Source organism: Adiantum capillus-veneris, chromosome 7 (assembly GCF_014529385.1).
Source record: "Adiantum capillus-veneris isolate H3 chromosome 7, ASM1452938v2, whole genome shotgun sequence".
NCBI lineage: Eukaryota > Viridiplantae > Streptophyta > Polypodiopsida > Polypodiales > Pteridaceae > Adiantum > Adiantum capillus-veneris.
The window spans coordinates 129,427,948-129,446,294 of record NC_140937.1 but is presented as its reverse complement, the minus strand read 5'-3'; the positions used below and the strand labels follow the sequence as shown (position 1 = coordinate 129,446,294).

Sequence of the window (18,347 nt, the reverse complement as noted above, 5' to 3'; positions counted from 1 at the left end):
CTACTATCTGGTAAAATTTTGTTTTTAATGTTTGTGTATTTAGCTGGTTTGATCAAGTGTCATTCCTTTCAATTGAGCTAATTCAAAAAAAAAAACGCACAGCCAAATCAAACACCAGACCTTCACCAATCACCAAGCTATATTACTGCTTTTCTCAAAACACAACGCAAAAAATGTTGTAAACAAAGCCAAGTTTAAGCGCGATAACATGCTAAAACAAACTTTCAATTTAAGGGAACTTTTGCAAAGGCACAGCAACATACATGCAGGCAGGACTAGATGAGGGCAGATATTATACACAAAAAAAGGCCCACATGTACTCTGACCCAAAAACCGTTTGATACATGTTAAGAGCTCATTTACCTATAGATGCTCTACAGCAGTTGGGGCATTGTAAACCATCAATGTATTGTTCTCAGAAATACGCAATCTCAATAATAAACACGGACTCAGAGCTTGAAGGGCCTATAAAGATTTTCAGCCAATTCTAATATCACACTGGGCTTTCAAATGGATTAGACAATCACCATACTATTTGAACAATGGTGGTTCAGGAGGTTTTGTGTCCTTTGATTTTGGAGCCGGATATGGTGGTAGCCCAGCTATCCGCTTATCTTCCACGGCAGCTCCAACCGACAAGTGATAGAGGCTTTGAAACTCCTTGCCTTTTATTCCAAGTATATCATGAACTGTCAAAAAAAATCACTATTAGTCCGAGCATGAGGCCTTCACCACAAAATTCTTGCTCCCCTCCCCCTTTTCCATTCCCATCACCTCTTACAAGGGCTATATAAAACAACCTTTTTTATGAAAAACCCAGAACCAATCCAACCACATGTGTGGGTGAATGGGTGAGTGGGTGTGAGTCAAGTTTGTCCTTAAGAGTACATTTTGTTTCTCTGTTGGTTTTGTTTTTTTTTTTTTTCTCTCTTCTCCTTGTTAGGGTATTCTGGGTTTTGTTGTTTTGGTTAAGTTTGTTTGTTGTGATTAGCTAGTTGATGGTTTGGTGGGTTGCTGCTCTGCTCTCTCCTCGCTCTACCAGGACTTTCCTCCTGCTGTCTCATGGTAATGTCAGCTGTCTCTTACCCCTCATCTTCGTCATCGACTACTGTCTCCCTTCTATTTTTCCATTACCTCTTGTGTCAAGTCTTACCAGTTGACCAGCATATGCTGGACGTCACGCTCTTACAGTTGCTCATTCACAACTGGTGGTTTTTGGTGGTTCAGATTTTTGATCTACAGTTGCTGATTGTGCTTTTGGTGGAAATGCCTATCTTTCAGAGGCTGCTGTCATCCTCCCTTCAGTTAGCTTGTCAGGGCACTTTTAACTCTCTTAAGAAGAGGTTTTTACCCTGGCAATCAGGTTTAACAGTTTGTCCATGCAGCTAGTTGTATCTCGTCTTTACAATTTCCATGCAAACAGTGATGTACTTGCCCTAAGAATCGGCACCATTTGGGTGTTCTGGGGGATCTTTCAAGTAATAGAAATCAGCCCCTTCCTTAGCAAAAAAAAACCAAAAAAAAGGTTTCCGCACATGGCAGTCTCCAGCTTCATGCTTAGTCAGTGAACACCATTGCCATTATCAATTACAAATAAGATAAATGTTCCAATCGCACAAAGATTATCGAGTTGAGAAATAGAACAACATCATAAACATGTGTGGAATATGACAATGTGATTCTAGTGCTAAATTAAATACAGACTAAATCTGACAAGAAACTATGGGCTCAAAAATGCATCTGCTTATGTGATCAAAACCCAACACTGTGAGCCTTCTACATTTACAGAGACACTAGTTCTAGATGGTATATGGGACAATGTACTTTTTCTCTTGTATATCATGGGAGCTCAGTTTCATGTAAGCCATCCCTGTAACTTTTGCAAAAGAAGCCTGACTAACACAGATGTGCATGCACAAACACTAACCTTCAAAGTTCTCAGTGTGCCCATCTGCGAATGAAAAGATTATATTCTCTTTGTGCATGTGCAACAAAAAATGAAACGTATGGAAGAAAACTACCCATGCTCCACTGCGTGTGGAAAAGAAATACTTTATGCAAGCACATGCCACAAAAAGCATGTCAGTGATGCCAGTGAATGAGGAGCATGTTTATATACACGCATTGAGCATTTTGGGAGAGAGAGGGGGGGGGGAGAAGAAGAATAGTTAAGGGATGTACCAGGATCGTCAAAATAGCATCCTATGCCTGTGGCTGAGACACCAAAGGCATGAGCTTCTAGATAGAGTAACTGCCCAAGGACTCCACATTCCCAATGTAGCCGTGGATACATCCAGGCACCCTTTTCTTTGACTACATCTAACCGGGCTATCATCCCTACACTGAAGCATCCTGCTCCTCCAATTTCCTGTGAATCAAGAATCGCTATAAATAAAGGAAAACGTGTATAAAAAGACTCCTAAAGAGAAAGTTGAACTAACCTGAAAGCATGAGACCTGTGTTGCAAGCTTCTCACAATCAGCTTCAGCCAGCCTGTAAAGGGGTAGTGTTAGTGGGCACTTATCTGGCCTATGCCATGTAAAATCTGGCCTCAAGGCTTGCTGGAGGCTTTGTTCGTGTTCCGAATTTCGTATCAAGAAGTAAAGTCCTTTAGAGAGGCCAGCAACCTTGTGCACAAAGATAGCCAAATGCACCTCTGATTTCCAAGGTAGAACTCTGAAAGGAAACTGAGCAGTCTCTCCTTGTACTTCTGCTCCTGGACCTGAAGGCAGTGCTTTTGACAAGATCTGATAGAAAGCATCCATAGACAACACATGTTTGCTGTCCATGGTCACTGCACTGCGTCGCCTGATTATGACCTCACGTAGTGTGTAAGGTTTGTAAATACTAGTTAGACCTGTCTGCAAAGGCACGGGCTTTGTAAAGACTGGAATAGGAGCTGTGGGCTTCCTTGATGCAGCAGCAACTTTATCAATGATGTCCCACCATACATGATCAGTGCTAAGCTGGCTAGCCCTTCCCTGCCACCTAGCTTGTGACATGCGGGGACCAACAGTCCGTGCAACAACTTCAGAAGGCACAATTCCACCAGTCACCTCACCAATGGGCTCGGTCGTGCTTCGGAAGCCCCAGTTTACTTTGCGTTTGCCAGGAAAACAGGCAACCAAGCAAACAGCCTGTTCTTGCTCAAGCTCTGGGTATTGTCCTTTCTGTGGAGAGCCCGGGGTAATGGTCTTGCGATCGTGTACACCTAGGAGGTGATCAAGGGCGTCATTTCCCCATCCATCTACTAGTATAGCATCCCATCCAATGCCAATGCCTGCCATTGATATAGCACCTAATATATGACCTATATCATGATGACAGTACCTAAAAGCGCGTTCCCCATACTTCCAAGCTTCACGCCAGTGTATCGATGTTAGCCCAATAAATACAACATCATTCGGTAAATCTCTCTTCATCTCCACCCACAAGTCATATGGTATTTCACCTTTAATCTCAAACGCATGTTCTTTGGGACAGTAATGAGCCACGAACGGCTTATCATGGAGACCTAACATTGTGCCACTGATAAAGTAGACTTCTGTTGGGTGCAAATTGCCACTGCTAGGATTTATGCGGAGAGACCACAAAGAGTCCCCCGCTTTCTTCCACGCAGAGAGAGCACAACTGTCATAGAAGAGCTGAGAAACTGCTGCTTTTGATAGAATTTGCACATCAGTGAAACCTGTGAAAGCCTTGGAGTAAGCCATTTGATCGGGGGGGCTCATGTTCAGCGGGTAATGGCGAAGGGGAACGTGAGAAAGTCCTTGGTATCGACGAAATGGGTTCGGCTGGTTAGTCCAGTCCAGACCATGAGGTCCATCTGCGTATTTCTGGAAGGAATGTTTGGTTCTTTCATGGTAGGAAAGAACTGTTTCGATGTCAGGAGCGTAAGGAGGGGGTGGGGCAGGCACTGAGGCAGGCTCCTGAAGCTCCGGTTGTGCAGAGACAGAGGAGAAGGAGGCAAGCACTGGTGGCAAGCGAGGCCTGCTGAGCGTGCTGAGGATAGTTGGCGCCTTCAAGAAATGGGCTTTGTTGAGTTTGCCGCCATAGCTCAAAGCTTGAAATGCCTTCAAGCGCAGCATTCTCCCGTAGGAGCTGTAATCCCCTAAACCCTGAGCTGAACTTCCGCTTGCTGTAATCATGCGGCATCTCCTAAATTTACACTCAAATTTTTAGTATGCTTTAGTGTGTAGACGGTGTGAATTCACAAAAGGGTAGTAATAGGGTGTACTCAATCTGTTTTAATGTTTAATAATCAGAATCGAGGAAGAACCCCTCTGGCAAAGCGAAGGGATGCCGCAGATTGCTTGCTGGCAAGTGACGACCCACGACCGACGCAGCTAGGCGAAGGCCATGAGAGTGCAAGGCGGCAGCAGGTGACAGCAACAACGCGGGGAAGAGCAATGGAGTTGGCTGCCTTGAAATCGTTTTTTTTAACGTGCTTTTTGGCATGTATGTCTCAACCCCTTGCATGGTGGGTTGTCTACGAGAAATCTAGCAGAGCATTGGATTTTCAGGCTGGCCGCGTTCGAATCCTTGTTCTCCTTTTAGAGGGTTATAGGCTAATTGGATATATGTGTTGAGATTCAGAGGAATCTCTCGATGAAAGGAATAAAATAAAACAGCTCCCAGTAGTAGTAGTAGGCTAATCTAAGTGTGTGCCAATAGTTTTACAAAATGTTGATAAACAGGGAATCCAACGAGATGCTTGGCAATGATTAAGAAAGCATATAATGAGCCCACTCCCATGCACGAGGTCTCTCTCTCTCTCTCTCTCTCTCTCTCTCTCCATGTATTGCATGACGAGACGGACACTCTCTTAAAAGTAGGGGACTCTGCGAGTCTCTCCATCTCACCTAGGCACATCATTAGTTGCTCTTTCATTGCTATCAACATTCATTTCAATCTCTTTTCCCTTGTCAACCATACTAGCAAATTTTAGGTGTAAATTTTTACTTGTACTTTGGCACTTCAAGCCCTAGTTGCTACTCCTCTTTACCTTCAAAGATAAGCACTCAAGCATCTATACCCGTAGCTTGAATATTATTAATTGCAATGAATAGAAGAGAGGGTTCAACAAAGCCAAGACAACACCGGTTCCTGTCAAGCTTCTAATAGCTCAATAATGGTTAAGCCATAGGCAAGACCCGTAGGACTCCATTATTAAGACCATAGCCCTCGACGGTATCCCCGTTAACTGCATAAAGCAGGCGTGCTTCAAGGATGAAAAATCCCTATTCTACTCACTCTTTTGCAATTAATAACACCAACCATTTGTAGCAAGCTTGAGGACCTCTCTTCTTGAGCAAGAAAAAAGAAACCAATAGCTCTGATATCAATGTAACATTTAATGCACTAGTAACTTGACGCGGATATTGATAACATAGTGAGCATTTCATTAAGAAAAAGTTCCTAATGAGCATAGAGAGAGTACTTAATTTGAGAAAGCAATATAGCAAATTACACCTACCTAATTTGGGATTGACAACACTTGAAAAGAGAGACAAATAGAACAATTGACAATAGTTGAGGACCGGATTTACTTGGAGCCGGTCCCCTCTCCATAAAGGTTTTGTATTATAGATTCCTCCATCAAAGGAGACTTTTGTACAATACAATTCTTATGTTCCTTGACAAAACTCGTTGGTGCAATGAATATGGAAGCTTCATACACCAAATTTTGTTTGAAAAACACACCTAGTGTCCCTAGCCTTAGTCCCAAGAACTCACACACCTTCAAAAATGGTGAGAGCTAGCAGGCAATGATGAAAGATTGAGAGGAAGAAGGTGTATCTTACGAGTAAGAAGTATTCTCCTCACATAATCACTCTACTAGCATAGCTTAGATTAGTAATTAGCATGGTAGAGGAGATGATCATGCCATTGAAGCTTGGCTCTTGGTTGTATTTGCATTCCATAGCCAAGAGTTGTTGGTGTAGGCCTCTGCTTTTCAATGCTTGGAGAAGGAGATGGAGTTCTTCTTGCACACATGAGTTGTGTGTGTGTGTGTGTGTGTGTGTGTGTGTGTGTGTGTGTGTGTGTGTGTGTGTGTGTAGCATTCTGTTAGAGTAAAATGCAGCCCTCTCTCTCTTCTTGGTCAACCCCTCTTGCTAAATGCTCATGTTGGCCTCCCATTGGCTCCTGTAAAGCTTAGCAAATCACAAATTAGAAGCATAATTGATAGCGTATTGATAAGTGTCCACCTTTCCCCTTTCGTGAGAGCTTTAGGTAATTAAATAATTCAATTAAACTCTCATTGGACCTCTTAGTCTTCTGGCCAATAGGAATCAGGCAAGCCATTGGGCTGTTGGATACTCATTGGACCCCTTGGTAGACTGTCCAATAGTCTTCTAAGGAGCTTAATTTCTATTGGTTCTTTTATCAATCACTTTTTTAATTGATTAGACTAACTTTACTCTAGCCTAATTCTCATTGGTCCACCTTTATGGCCATCCAATAGGATTAGAGGGGAGCTTGGGGGCAGTTGGCCTAGGAGCCTGACACGTGTCCAGTATTCCCTTTGTGTAAAGGGGGAGCTTTGGAGTGTGTGTGTGTGTTTCTCTCTCACCCCCCTCGCCCCCTCCTTCCTAGGGATTTGGGAAGACTTTTTAGTCTTCCCATGACCATCCAATTTCCCCTACTTTGGCCTTTGGACAATTGAGTTAATTTTTGAAACTTTAGCTTATGTAGGTCTTAATGGAGTTGAACCTTAGGTCTTTTAAGCCCCATTGAAACACATTGCTCTTCTGAAGATTGTCCCCCTTTGGATCCCTATTTTCCCTCCTTTGGATCCCTGTAGAGATCGGTCTGGCAACCTTACCAATATTCTAGCTTTTACTCCCATGGTACTTCCCCATATTAAATGATCAATCTAACATGAGAAAATCATTTGGGAGAATTAGATATTAGTTTTTAGAAAAAATTACCAAAATACCCCTCTAATTTGTGGAAATTCCCAAAATACCCCTCAAATTTCAAAAATTCCCAAAATACCCTTGTATCTATTTTAGTTGGATTGTTCACGATTTCCTAATCTTTATTCTTTTTTGACAATGTATATCCGTTTTTTAGTGCACAAATTACCTCCCAAAAAAAAGACAATTATGTCTACAAATAATGAAGCAATTCATCTCCAAAGCCTACATAACCAGCTCAAATTCTAGTTTTAGTATCTTGTGTTCATAGACAATCAGTCTTCTTATGAAAAGCTACAATTTTTTAATTTTTGGATAAATTCAATCTCACAACCAGGGGTATTTTGGGAATTTTGGAAAATTTGAAGGGCATTTTGGGAATTTTTGACAAAATATGAGGGGTATATTGGGAATTTTTTAAATTTGAAGGGTATTTTGGGAATTTGCATAAATTAGAGGGGTATTTTGGTAATTTTCCCTAGTTTTTATGACATGCCTACGGCTCTACCATTATTGAGCCATAAGAAGTCTTAAAGGAGCTATCCCTCGGTAATTCTGCTATGTTAGACCCACTCCACTACTCTCTATAATTAAGCAATTCGAGCCGTGGGTGTAGATACTTAAGTCTTGATTTTCAAAGGCTAAGAGGAATAGCAACCAAGGTTTTGAATTTTCAAAGAATACACTAAGAAAACACATAAATACAGTTAGCATGGCTGACAATAACCAAGAGAGTAGAACGAACATTGATAACTTTGATTTTGCACATGAAGGTGCTAATGATGATGCCCTTATGTTTGTTGATTATCTTTTAACTAGGTTGCATCAAGCTATGGGCAACCCTGCTTTGCAAGCCAAAGTTAACAACTTCGTACTTATGGGATTTCCCTTCCTCTCCAAGAGGAGAGAGAGCTTAGGAGGTCTCTTGATGAGACTCCCAAAAGAGGACTCTCTCCCATAAGAGAGAAGGAATCCAAAGAACGAGAAAGAAGCAAATCCCTAAGTTCCTCTGAAGACGTGGCTCCACGAAGACGGTGATCTAGACGGTCGCCAACTCCTCCCAAGAGGAAATGGTCAACCCATGGTCCTTCTCCTCGTCACTCCGAAAGGGAAGAAAGGAAACAAAGAAAGAAAGAAAAGCAAGGGAAAAAGCAAGAAAGAGGTCACCCTCTTCTCCTTCCTCTTCACCTTCCTCCTCTTCCGACGAAAGCAATAGTTATTATCCTAGAGAATATAAGAGGAGAGGACATCGCAAAGCTTCCCTAGCATGGCGAAGGTCCCAAAAGCTCAAGAAATTCAAAGAGGGAGGAAAGAGTATCTCTTTTCTTACCTATGATGGCACTTTGGTGCCACCGACAAATTATTGGCCTTCATCCAACAATTTGATGCGGCCTTTGGAGACAAGGGCTTCACAGAGTCCTCCAAGCTACACCATGTAGCTATGCACTTCCAAAAAGTGGGCTAGCCTTCGTGGAAACAACAAAGCCCCAAAGACATGGAAAACTCTATGAGTTTCCATAATGAAGGAATTCCTTGCAAGCAATGCCTAGGACAAAGTGCTCACCGAATGGCAAAGTTTGAAGCTACTCTTCAACGAGTCTATCCACAAATAGGTAGACAAGTTTTGGGATTTACATCTCAAAGCTACAGTCTTTCAAAGGATAGACTTCGTCGAACAAATGCAACAATTTTGTGCGGGATTACCTGATGAAATGGCCGAGTATGTCAACTCACAACGGCCTAGCACTATCATAGAAGTCATCCACCATACTATGGTTGCTTCAAGGATCAATCTCCAACAAGGGGCGAGAAGAAATTTCAAACCCATGGAAAACAAGGATCGAAATGAAGCTAAAGGCAAGAGAGATGCTCAAAACTTTTCCCAAGGCAACACCAACACCAACAACGGCAAGGCCAAGGAGAAAGGAGCTTACAAAGGTAAAAATAAGCTCGCTCCCAAAGAATTAGAGGCCTTTCGTAAAGACAAAAAATGTTTTTTAAGTGTTGGGGAGCAAGGACATGGTTATCGTTCTTGCCCAAAAGAAATGTACGCAATGACACTCCTAGAGCTTCCATGGTTGAAGCTCCAAAAGACGATACTCGTTGCAAAGGCTCATTCCTCTCCTTTGCTTGGGGAAAGGTAAGGGAACATGATGCCCTCATCTTGTTTGACCTTGGCTCTACTCACAACTTCATATCAACGGAGTTGGCCACCAAGTTGACATTCAAGCTTTTGAGATGGGAGATGTTGTAACTGCTGACATAGCTTTCAAGGGACATCAAGCCTACGTTACTCCCTTGATTGGGAATTTGAGGCTTCATGTCCAAAGCTACGTCGACAAAGAAGACTTTTTTACCTCTCCTCTCCAACATGAGGATGTTAGCCTAGGGGCACCATGGTTCAACCGTATGGCTGCCAACATGAAGTTCCCTGAAATAAGAATCTACTTCACCTACAGGGAAAAGAGCATGAACATGGATGCTAACAAGTCGGGGAACGCCATATCCCTGGTAAATACACTTGCTTTTGATAAGTCAATGAAAAGCTCTACTTTGGTGTATATGATTTTTGTTAGAGAATCTGTAAAAGATTCTAATGTTTTGAGAAGTAGCAATAAAGGGAATTAAGAGGAATTAGATTTTTCTAATTTTCTAAATTGATTGTAAGATGTTTCCAGATGATATCCCTAGTGAGCTACCTCTAGAACGAGGGGATGATGACCATGCAATAGAGCTTCTACTAGGAAGCTCACCGCCTAATAAACCTCCTTATTGAGTTTCACAAACTCAACAAGAGGAGATCATGAGGCAAGTGCATGAATTGGTGGAAAAAAAGATAGTGAAGCCTAGCTCCTCTCCATTATATTCACCATTACTTTTAGTGCAAAAGAAAGATGGCACATATCATATGTGTGTTGACTATAGAGCACTAAACAAGATCACTTTAAAAAAAAAGATTTCTTGTGCCGGAGGGAGAGGATCCATTTGATAAGTTACAAGTTTTGGTATGACAAATGCTCCAACCGCATTCAAATTCTTTTGAAGAGTACAAGTGACACCTCCAGGTAATCTTTCAAGTTGTGAGAGAGAATAAGTTTTTCATTAATGAAAAAAAAAGCAATTTTTTTCTACAAGAGATTCAATATTCATGTCACATCATCTCTCAAGATTGTATCCGTATGGATCCATCAAAGTTGGAGGTAATAACAGCATGGCCTAATCCAAGGAATCTACATGAGCTAAGAAGCTTTATTGGTATGTGTGCATCCTATAGACGCTTCATAGCAAAATTTTCTCAAATAACAGGACCATTATATGACTGAACAAAGAAGAAGATTAAGTATTCATGGACTGCTAAGGAGAAAAATGCTTTTGACAAGCTCAAAGAGAAGCTTACCTCTCAACCAGACCTCATGCTTCCACATCTCTCAAAAGCCATTTGAGGTCCAATGTTATGCTTGTGGTGATTGCCTTGGAGCAGTCTTGCTTCAAGAAGGGCAGGCCATAGCATATGAGACCCGAAGGCTCAATACGAATGAGAAAGAGCTTTTAGCAGTTCTTCATGTCCTACACACATGGAAGCACTATTTATTGGGAACTCCATTCATTTTACGAACAGACCACCAAAGTCTCAAGTACTTCATGACGCAAACTAAGCTTTATGATAAACAAATGAGGTGGGCAAATTTTATTTCGCAATTTGAATTTCATATTGCTCCATTGTTGGCAAGCACAATCAAGTGGTCGATGTGCTTTCATAACGGCCAAGGGTAAATGTGGTGTCTATAGCAACTCACAATGATCTATCTTTTATGATAGATGAGTACGCTACTGATCGAGACTTAAGTAGGTAATTACAACCTTTGCATTAGGGAAGAAAAAAGAACCATTCACCTTGAAGGATGGTTCTCTTTCAAACGGCAAAAGGCTATGTGTTACTTACCCATACAATAAGAAAGTCATGTATGAATCCCATGCTTCTCCTTATGCGGGGCAAAGAGGGATTACATAATCTACTCTTCAAGGAGTAGAAATGTATTTCTATTGGTCTACCATGAAAAGTAAACATACAAGAGTATGTTTCAAAATGCGTGGTATACCAAAAATTGAAATTTGATCGAAGGAAGCAATTTGGATTGTTTCAGGCGACAGGCTTAGCAAAAAAACACACTCTCTGCCTGTCAAAAAGACTATTAAGGCACATCAAACGACAACCCTCTTTAGATCTCAAATTTTAAAGTATCATGGCTTGCCAACATCCATAGTATCGGATCCTAGAATGATCAGTAATTTCTAGAAGGGTCTCTTTGAGAATCTATGAAGTAGATTAAATTTCTCTTTCGGCCTATCATCCACAAACATATGACCAAAGTTAAATAACTAAACTAATGATTCTTGAATCTACTAAAAGCCTATGTCATGGAAGTAGATCAACATTCTCAATGAAAGAAGTACCTACCTCTTATAGAGTATGCATAAAATGACATTGTACATACTTCTACGGGGAAAGCACCTTTCGAGGTTAAAAAGGGAAGATCCAAAATTACCTTGCTACTTAAAGTACATGTAAAGATCTTCACTGCTGATAAATATAGCCAAGACTCACAAGAATCTTTGCCAAAGATTAAAGAGGTTATATCCATCTCAAAGCAAAGGCAAAAAGGGCTACTGCTAATAAACACAAAAGAGCCTTAGCCTTTAAGGAAAATGATTGGGTCTTGCTAAAGTTTCTCAAGGCTCATATAAGGCTTACTAAGGGCAAGAATCCTATGGGCCACCAAGAGTGTTATGGTAAACTAGCAAAAAGATACTATGGTCATTTTAAAATTCTTGAGCCAATAAAAATGAGATGACTTATCAATTAAAGTTGCCCAACCATTGTCTCATGCACAATGTTTTCCATGAGAGCTTACTTAAGCCTTACAAAAGAGCGCCACCAAAAGAAGCAATACTTGCAAAACCTCCAAAAATCAAAGATCAAGAAGAAGTACTTCAATCTAAGTCCATCCTACGATATGAAGACAAGTTATTAAGAAACGGTAAGATTATCAGACGATATCTTACTAAGTTCAAGGATTATCCTTTTAAAGATGCTAGAGGGATGCAAGGAACTTAGCTTAAGGATAATATGAACCTTGTCAATGCTTACAATGCTACACTAGAGAAAGCAAATGAAAATGCATTTTAAATGAGCAATGTTTTTGTCTTATAACACTCATTGTCTTTCTTTTAATGTGCACAAAATTTAAGAAGTATGCATGCTTAGGATCATGTTTGTGATGCAACGTCTCCCAAACACCAAGTAGAACTTGTCACTCAACTTTGGAAGTATGATATGGACTAAAGAGCAGACATGCTTGCGGTAGCTAAGTCTCCCAGGCACCAAATGGACTAGTCATCCATTCTAGAATGATGTCGTACGGTAAAAAGGGATCCTCTACCTGCTAAGCAAGACGGGCTAACGACTAGGCTTTATCTTCTCTACCTCATAGTCTAGGACGACTATGATTTCAAGAGAGAGGTAATGTCATAAAATATAATATCTAACTTTACCAAATGATTTTCTCATATTAAACTGATCCTTTATTATGGGAAGATAAAAGGGGAACAAGGGTTAGGATGTAGATATGTGCTTCTAGACCTATCTCAACAGGGGACCAAGAAATGGTTGCATCTCAATAGGGGTCCAAAAGGAGACAGTCTACCAAAGAGCAATGTGCAATAAGTGCTTCTAGATTTACCTTAGCAAGGGACCAAGAGGAGAGATGGTTATATCTCAATAGGGGTCCAAACGGAGGCAGTCTATCAACGAGCAACATGCATCTAATGGAGCTTAAAAGACCTTAGGGTTAGCTTCATTAAATACATTCAAAGGTTAGTGTTAAAAAGTCCTTTGACCTTAGGCAACCTTGAGGTGGGAATCCTACCCAAGCATGAGGTGCTTGTTGTGCTTGCTAACTAAAGTGCTTAAAGTGTTTGTGGGAATCTTGCCCAAGCTTGAGGTGCTTCTCATGCTTAAATGACTAAGGTTCTTGAAGTGTTCAATTCAAACGTGATCTCTCAAGAGGCATAAACAATTTTCATGCTTAAATGACTAAGGTGCTTGAAGTGTTCAATTCAAATATGATATCTTAAGAAGCATAAAATAAACATGTCAAGATCCTCCCCATGTGGCCCTCATGATGTGTTTGAATCCTATTGGATAGGATTTAAAGGCGTCCAATGAGAATTTAGATGCATAAAAATAAATAATTAACTTCTTTCTCTCAAAGAGGAAAAAGAGGACACATGTCCAAATGATATAGTTAAATAACTAGAGAGAGAGAGAGAGGTGGACCAAGCATGAGAGGCGGTATACTCTCCCACACACACACACACTCTCTCTCATTGTGTGAAGTGCAAAGTTCAAGAGCTCCATCTCCTTCTCCAAGCTTGTTGAGAAGTTGAGAGCCTACACCAACACTCTTGGCTATGGAATGCAAATCCAACCAAAGCCATGCTTCAATGCTTAAGTTTGCCATCTTCTTCATCTTCATTACTATGCTATTATGCTATGCTAAGCAAGAAGAGCCATGATAAGTGAGGAACTATTTCTTTCTCCTATGAATGATTCGTCTTCCTCTTCCCTACCCTCATTCCCCGCTAGCTCTCTCCACCTTTGAAGGTGTTTGAGGCCTTGGGACTGAGGCTTGGGATAATTAATGCTTTTTGCAAAGTTTATGTTATGCTCGTGATGCATGAATCTTTCCATCTTCATTGCATCACATGGGTCATAAGAAACACAAAGATTGTATTGTACCAAGTCTCTCTTGATGGTAGAATCTATAATACGAATGACTTTTGGAGGGGGGACTGGCTCCAAGTAAATCCGGTCCTCAACTATTGTCATGTTCTCTAATAATCTCTCTCTTGCAAAAGTATTGTTCATGCCAAGTTAATTAAGTACTATGTTTATGTTGCTACCATCAATTAAGTTCACCCTCTATGTTCTCAAAGTAATCTCACAAAAATGCTCACTCTAATTCTCTTAATTCCGCTATTCTCAAAGTTCATAGGCCATTTCCATTACATTGGTAGCAGAACATTCGGTTTCTCTTTTCTTGCTTAAGAAGAGAGGTCCATAAGTAGCCTATTAATGGTTGATTTTGTTAATTATATTAGGGTAAGTGGGATTGGATCTATTATCGGTTTTGTTGAGCAAACTCTGTGGGATATGGTGCACACCTCGGGAGCTTTGGTCTTAATAACGGGGTCTTTTTAGACTTGCCTATAGCTTTACCATTATTGAGCCATAAGAAGTCCAAAAGGAGCTATCCCTCAGCAATTCTGTTGTGTTAGATCCACTCCACTACTCTCTATAATTAACCAATTTGAGCCGTGGGTGTAGATACTTAAGACCTGATTTTCAAAGGCTAAGAAGAGTAGCAACTAAGGTTTTGAATTGCCAAAGAATACACTAAGCAAACACATAAGTATAGTTAGCATGGCTGACAATAACCAAGAGAGTAGAATAAACATTGATAATTTTGATTTTGCACATGAAAGTGCTAATGATGATGCCCCCATGTTTGTTAATTATCTTTTAATTAGGCTGCATCAAGCTATGGGCAGCCCTACTTTGCAAGCCAAAGTTACTCAACAACTTCGTGCTTATGGGATTTCCCTTCCTCTCCAAGAGGAGAGAGAGCTTAGGAGGTCTCTTGATGAGACTCCCGAAAGAAGACTCTCTTTCATAAGAGAGGAGGAATCCAAAGAACAAGAAAGAAGCAAATCCCTAAGTTCCTTTGAAGATGTGGCTCCACGAAGACGGTGGTCTAGACGGTCGTCAACTCCTCCCAAGAGGAAATGGTCAACCCATAGGCATTCTCCTCGTCACTCCGAAAGGGAAGAGAAGATATCACAGAAATTGAGTCCTACCACTTGGCAGGCGAACATTTTTGAGCAATGTAGTACCCAAGCAACTTGCCCCAAAACACAAAATATGAGAGAGAGAGAGAGAGAGAGAGAGAGAGAGAGAGGGATGGAGGGAGACATACATTTTAGGTTTGTAGATAATGCATCATATCTAGACTCGTCTAATCACCAACTCTAGCCATCCACATAAACATGGATGGTGAGTGGGAGTTCTTGAGGCATGTTGGCATCATCCATGGAGTTGGGTAAGTAGAATTTTTGGCATCGGGAATTGTCTAGGCATTAGGAATACCTTTTAATTTTCATAAGAAAATAGTCCAAGTCTAATTAGAGAGTTTCCTTCCTTTTTTCCTTTGGTAGATTGATATAGAAGCTTCTCCCCCCTCGATGACTATTACATGCATAAAATAGTCCAAGTGTAATTAGAGAGTTTCCTTACTTTTTTTCTTTGGTAGATTGATATAGAAGCTTCTCCCCCGTCAAAGAGTATTACATGCATAAAATAGTCCAAGTCTAATTAGAGAGTTTCCTTCCTTTTTTTCTTTGGTAGATTGATATAGAATTTTCTCTCCCCTCGAAGACTATTACATACATCAATAGCATGCATCTCTCTCTCTCTCTCTCTCTCTCTCTCTCTCTCTCTCTCTCTCTCTCTCTCTCTCGCCCACTAAAAGTGGCCTCATCTATTTGAATGGAGCTTCCAAGCCATCTTCGACATCATCCTTGGTAGCAAGAGCAATTTGATAGTAGGTCTCGGAGCTTGGTTGATAATTGCTCAAGGATGGCTCACATCTTAAAAAATGACACAAGTTGTTCCATTTGCAACCATCTTGCACTATAGACTCATTTTTTGAGTTGTAACTAGCAGGCTGCTGACCAGTGCTCACCAAAATCAACACTTTTAGCTTTTGTACTAGTGGTTGCATTGTTTGACACGCATTTACGATAGCCCTAGAACTCGAAAGCCAATACAAGAGGTGGTGTCATCATCTGGCCATATTTGGTGCACTATCGGAGTCTCCATTGTGATGCTCACACATCCTCTCACGCTCATGCATGCGCTTGGCCCGCCTACTATCACCTCTCCCTTGACGTTGCTACCTGCAACCCATGGAGTCTTCAATACATAACGATATCCATATGACTCCACCTTGTTTTCAATGCCACATGCCTAACCTGAAGCTATGTGTCACCTTCCATGGCGGCGCGGATAGCTAGAGCGAGGTTTGGAACATGATCTCTAGAAAACAATTAATCTAAACAAACACTTTAATTAAGACAATGAGCAATGTGGATCGCTCCTATTTGCCGATCAAGGGAGCTTCTCAAGCTCAAAATTTACATGTGGTCGTCCCCGTTGAAATGGATGGCTTTAGGTGATGCCTCGTTAGAGAAGCATGCTTGGTGAGGTCATGAGGAGGATTTTCAAGAAGGACAAATTTATGGCAATGATATCTAAAGTTGTCACCTTGAAAAATGAAAGTCAATGAGATAATGACAATTTCAACTCAAAAATTTATGCTATAGCTATGTGAGCATTGGTTCATTTGCTAATTTTGCAACGTGTCATGGTGACTTAAAACCTTTGTATAAGAACTAGCCAAGGCCCAGATCCATTAGGACACAAAAGAACAATTTTTAAATAAAACCTAGTTGTAGTAAAAACCCTTGCAAGGACTCATTTGAGGTAGATAAAGTTTCAAAACATGTAGGAGGCGAGAGCAACATATCACTTTTCAAACTTCTACTTGCTCATTAAATAAATGTCAAAGAAATGTTTGCCCCTCGTCTATAATCTTGAGTTTCATATTGCACCAAGGATCACTAGAGAAAATGGGAGGTGGAGAAAAATTATCGGCATTGCTAAGCTTGCAAAAGTTTTAGAACTTGGTGGTGCTTCAAAGTATTTTAATGAAAAATAATTAATGTGTACTACCCTTTTCTTTGGTAATTCCACATTCCTTACAGGACCCAAGTAAATTCTTGTGTGCGCACACTTAAATGTGTGAGTATAATAAATGGTGAAAGATGGAGATATTGTCAAACTTGAGTTTTTTAATAAAACCTTTTTCTTAATAATTTTTTTGGTTGATGGACATATATATAATGTTGGGCAAAGTGTTGTTGGTGAATACGCAATTGCATACATGTGTAGTTGGTGTTCAAAAAGGCTCTTTATATATTGTATTGTCTTATAAAGCCATGCTCTTGGGTTACATGGGTAGCCACTTTCTTATTTTTGTGTTTATGATTAGTCTCATACTTTCAAAGTGTGTCCAACTTCATATATTCGTGTTGGTGAAAACACATTTTTCATGTCCCATTTTATGTCCATCAAAGGAGATCTTTTGGATTCTCAATCGCCGTATAGATTTCCTAAGCAATTCACACAGTGGCCCAAAGGTCTTTAGCCTTTGCACATATTCAATGACATTCAAGTTGTTTTAGCGCTATAGATTCTAATAATAATCCTAACCTACTAAGATCATATAAGGGTGATTTGATTAGGAAGTGCTAATAATCTCACACCAAGCTCTGATACCACTTGTTGGGCTATGTACACCATTTTGGCATTCATGGTTTCACCATAGCCAATAGATAACTAGGAGTATAATAGAGAATGAACTCAATACACAATGAAGAATCAAAATAACTTGCTTGACTAATGAGAATTAGAGAGAGTGCCATGAGTGGAGCTAGTGTAAGCAAGCACGACATGCAACCAGGTGGGATCTAATGGCAAAGCAACACATGGCTTCTTGATGGTGTGCCAAGTGCTGTCAGTTGTTGTGTGAGAATCCAAGGGTAAGTAGCAATAGATGATTTAGGTCAATTGCAATATTCATTTACATTTTTTGTAGGCTCTGCTTGTGCTTTAAGCTTGGATACCACCCTTTGATGCTTATGGTAGGTGACAATATGCTTTTTCTATACCGTTAGTGCACCTAGCAGAGAACATACTTGGATATTTGTTCATCGATTCTATCTGCTAAACAATAGGAATTTGTCAACAAATACAACATAGAATCTAGAGTATTCTTGTAGACTATATTTGAATATTTAGCTTTAAATGTTTTTGCTAATTGAGAAGATGTTTTTCATGTGCCTTTTGCCTTTTGATTTCCATCTCTATTCACTAAAAGATGATTTGAACTCGTCACAAAGACAAAAAGTTCAAGATTCTTATATAAGGTAGAATTGTGCATTTCACTTGGCTACTATCCTATCATGCTTTTATTATGTTGAGGTGCTTTGCCACACCTCATTCGGGTTTGCTTTTGCTTGGAAAACTTTGCTCGGAGTTTGGATTTCCTCACAAAAATTGAGCTAATTGCCCACGCACTCTTTAAGTCCTTGTCAGCTTCATCCATAGCCTTTCAAATACATGTGATGTATTTGACTCAAACATTGAAGAGTGATATCAATACATTTAAGATCACATACACAAAACTAAAATATGGAATGTTAGTCTACATTTTGTATTGGTCGAAGCTTCATCTCAAGGCTTTGTTG

General features: G+C 40.3%; 1 protein-coding gene across 1 annotated transcript; it reads right to left on the bottom strand.

Moving 5' to 3' along the window:
• Window positions 1–206: 206 nt before the first annotated feature.
• On the bottom strand, window positions 207–4,177 carry LOC147454612 (uncharacterized). Its single transcript, XM_086516507.1, has 3 exons — window positions 2,442–4,177; window positions 2,182–2,368; window positions 207–689 (listed from the first exon to the last, which is right to left on the bottom strand). Exons 1-3 carry the CDS (start codon window positions 4,146–4,148, stop codon window positions 532–534), a joined length of 2,052 nt encoding a protein of 683 aa, XP_086372633.1. The 5' UTR covers window positions 4,149–4,177; the 3' UTR covers window positions 207–531.
• Window positions 4,178–18,347: the final 14,170 nt, after the last annotated feature.

What these genes read in the sequence shown, in the direction of transcription:
- LOC147454612 (XM_086516507.1), bottom strand. Translation starts at nt 4,148, where the DNA reads ATGATTACAGCAAGCGGAAGTTCAGCTCAGGGTTTAGGGGATTACAGC. An exon ending in CACAGGTCTCATGCTTTCAG is followed by an intron (nt 2,369 to 2,441) that starts GTTAGTTCAACT and finishes CTTGATTCACAG; the next exon opens with GAAATTGGAGGAGCAGGATG. An exon ending in ATGCTATTTTGACGATCCTG is followed by an intron (nt 690 to 2,181) that starts GTACATCCCTTA and finishes TTTTTTTGACAG; the next exon opens with TTCATGATATACTTGGAATA.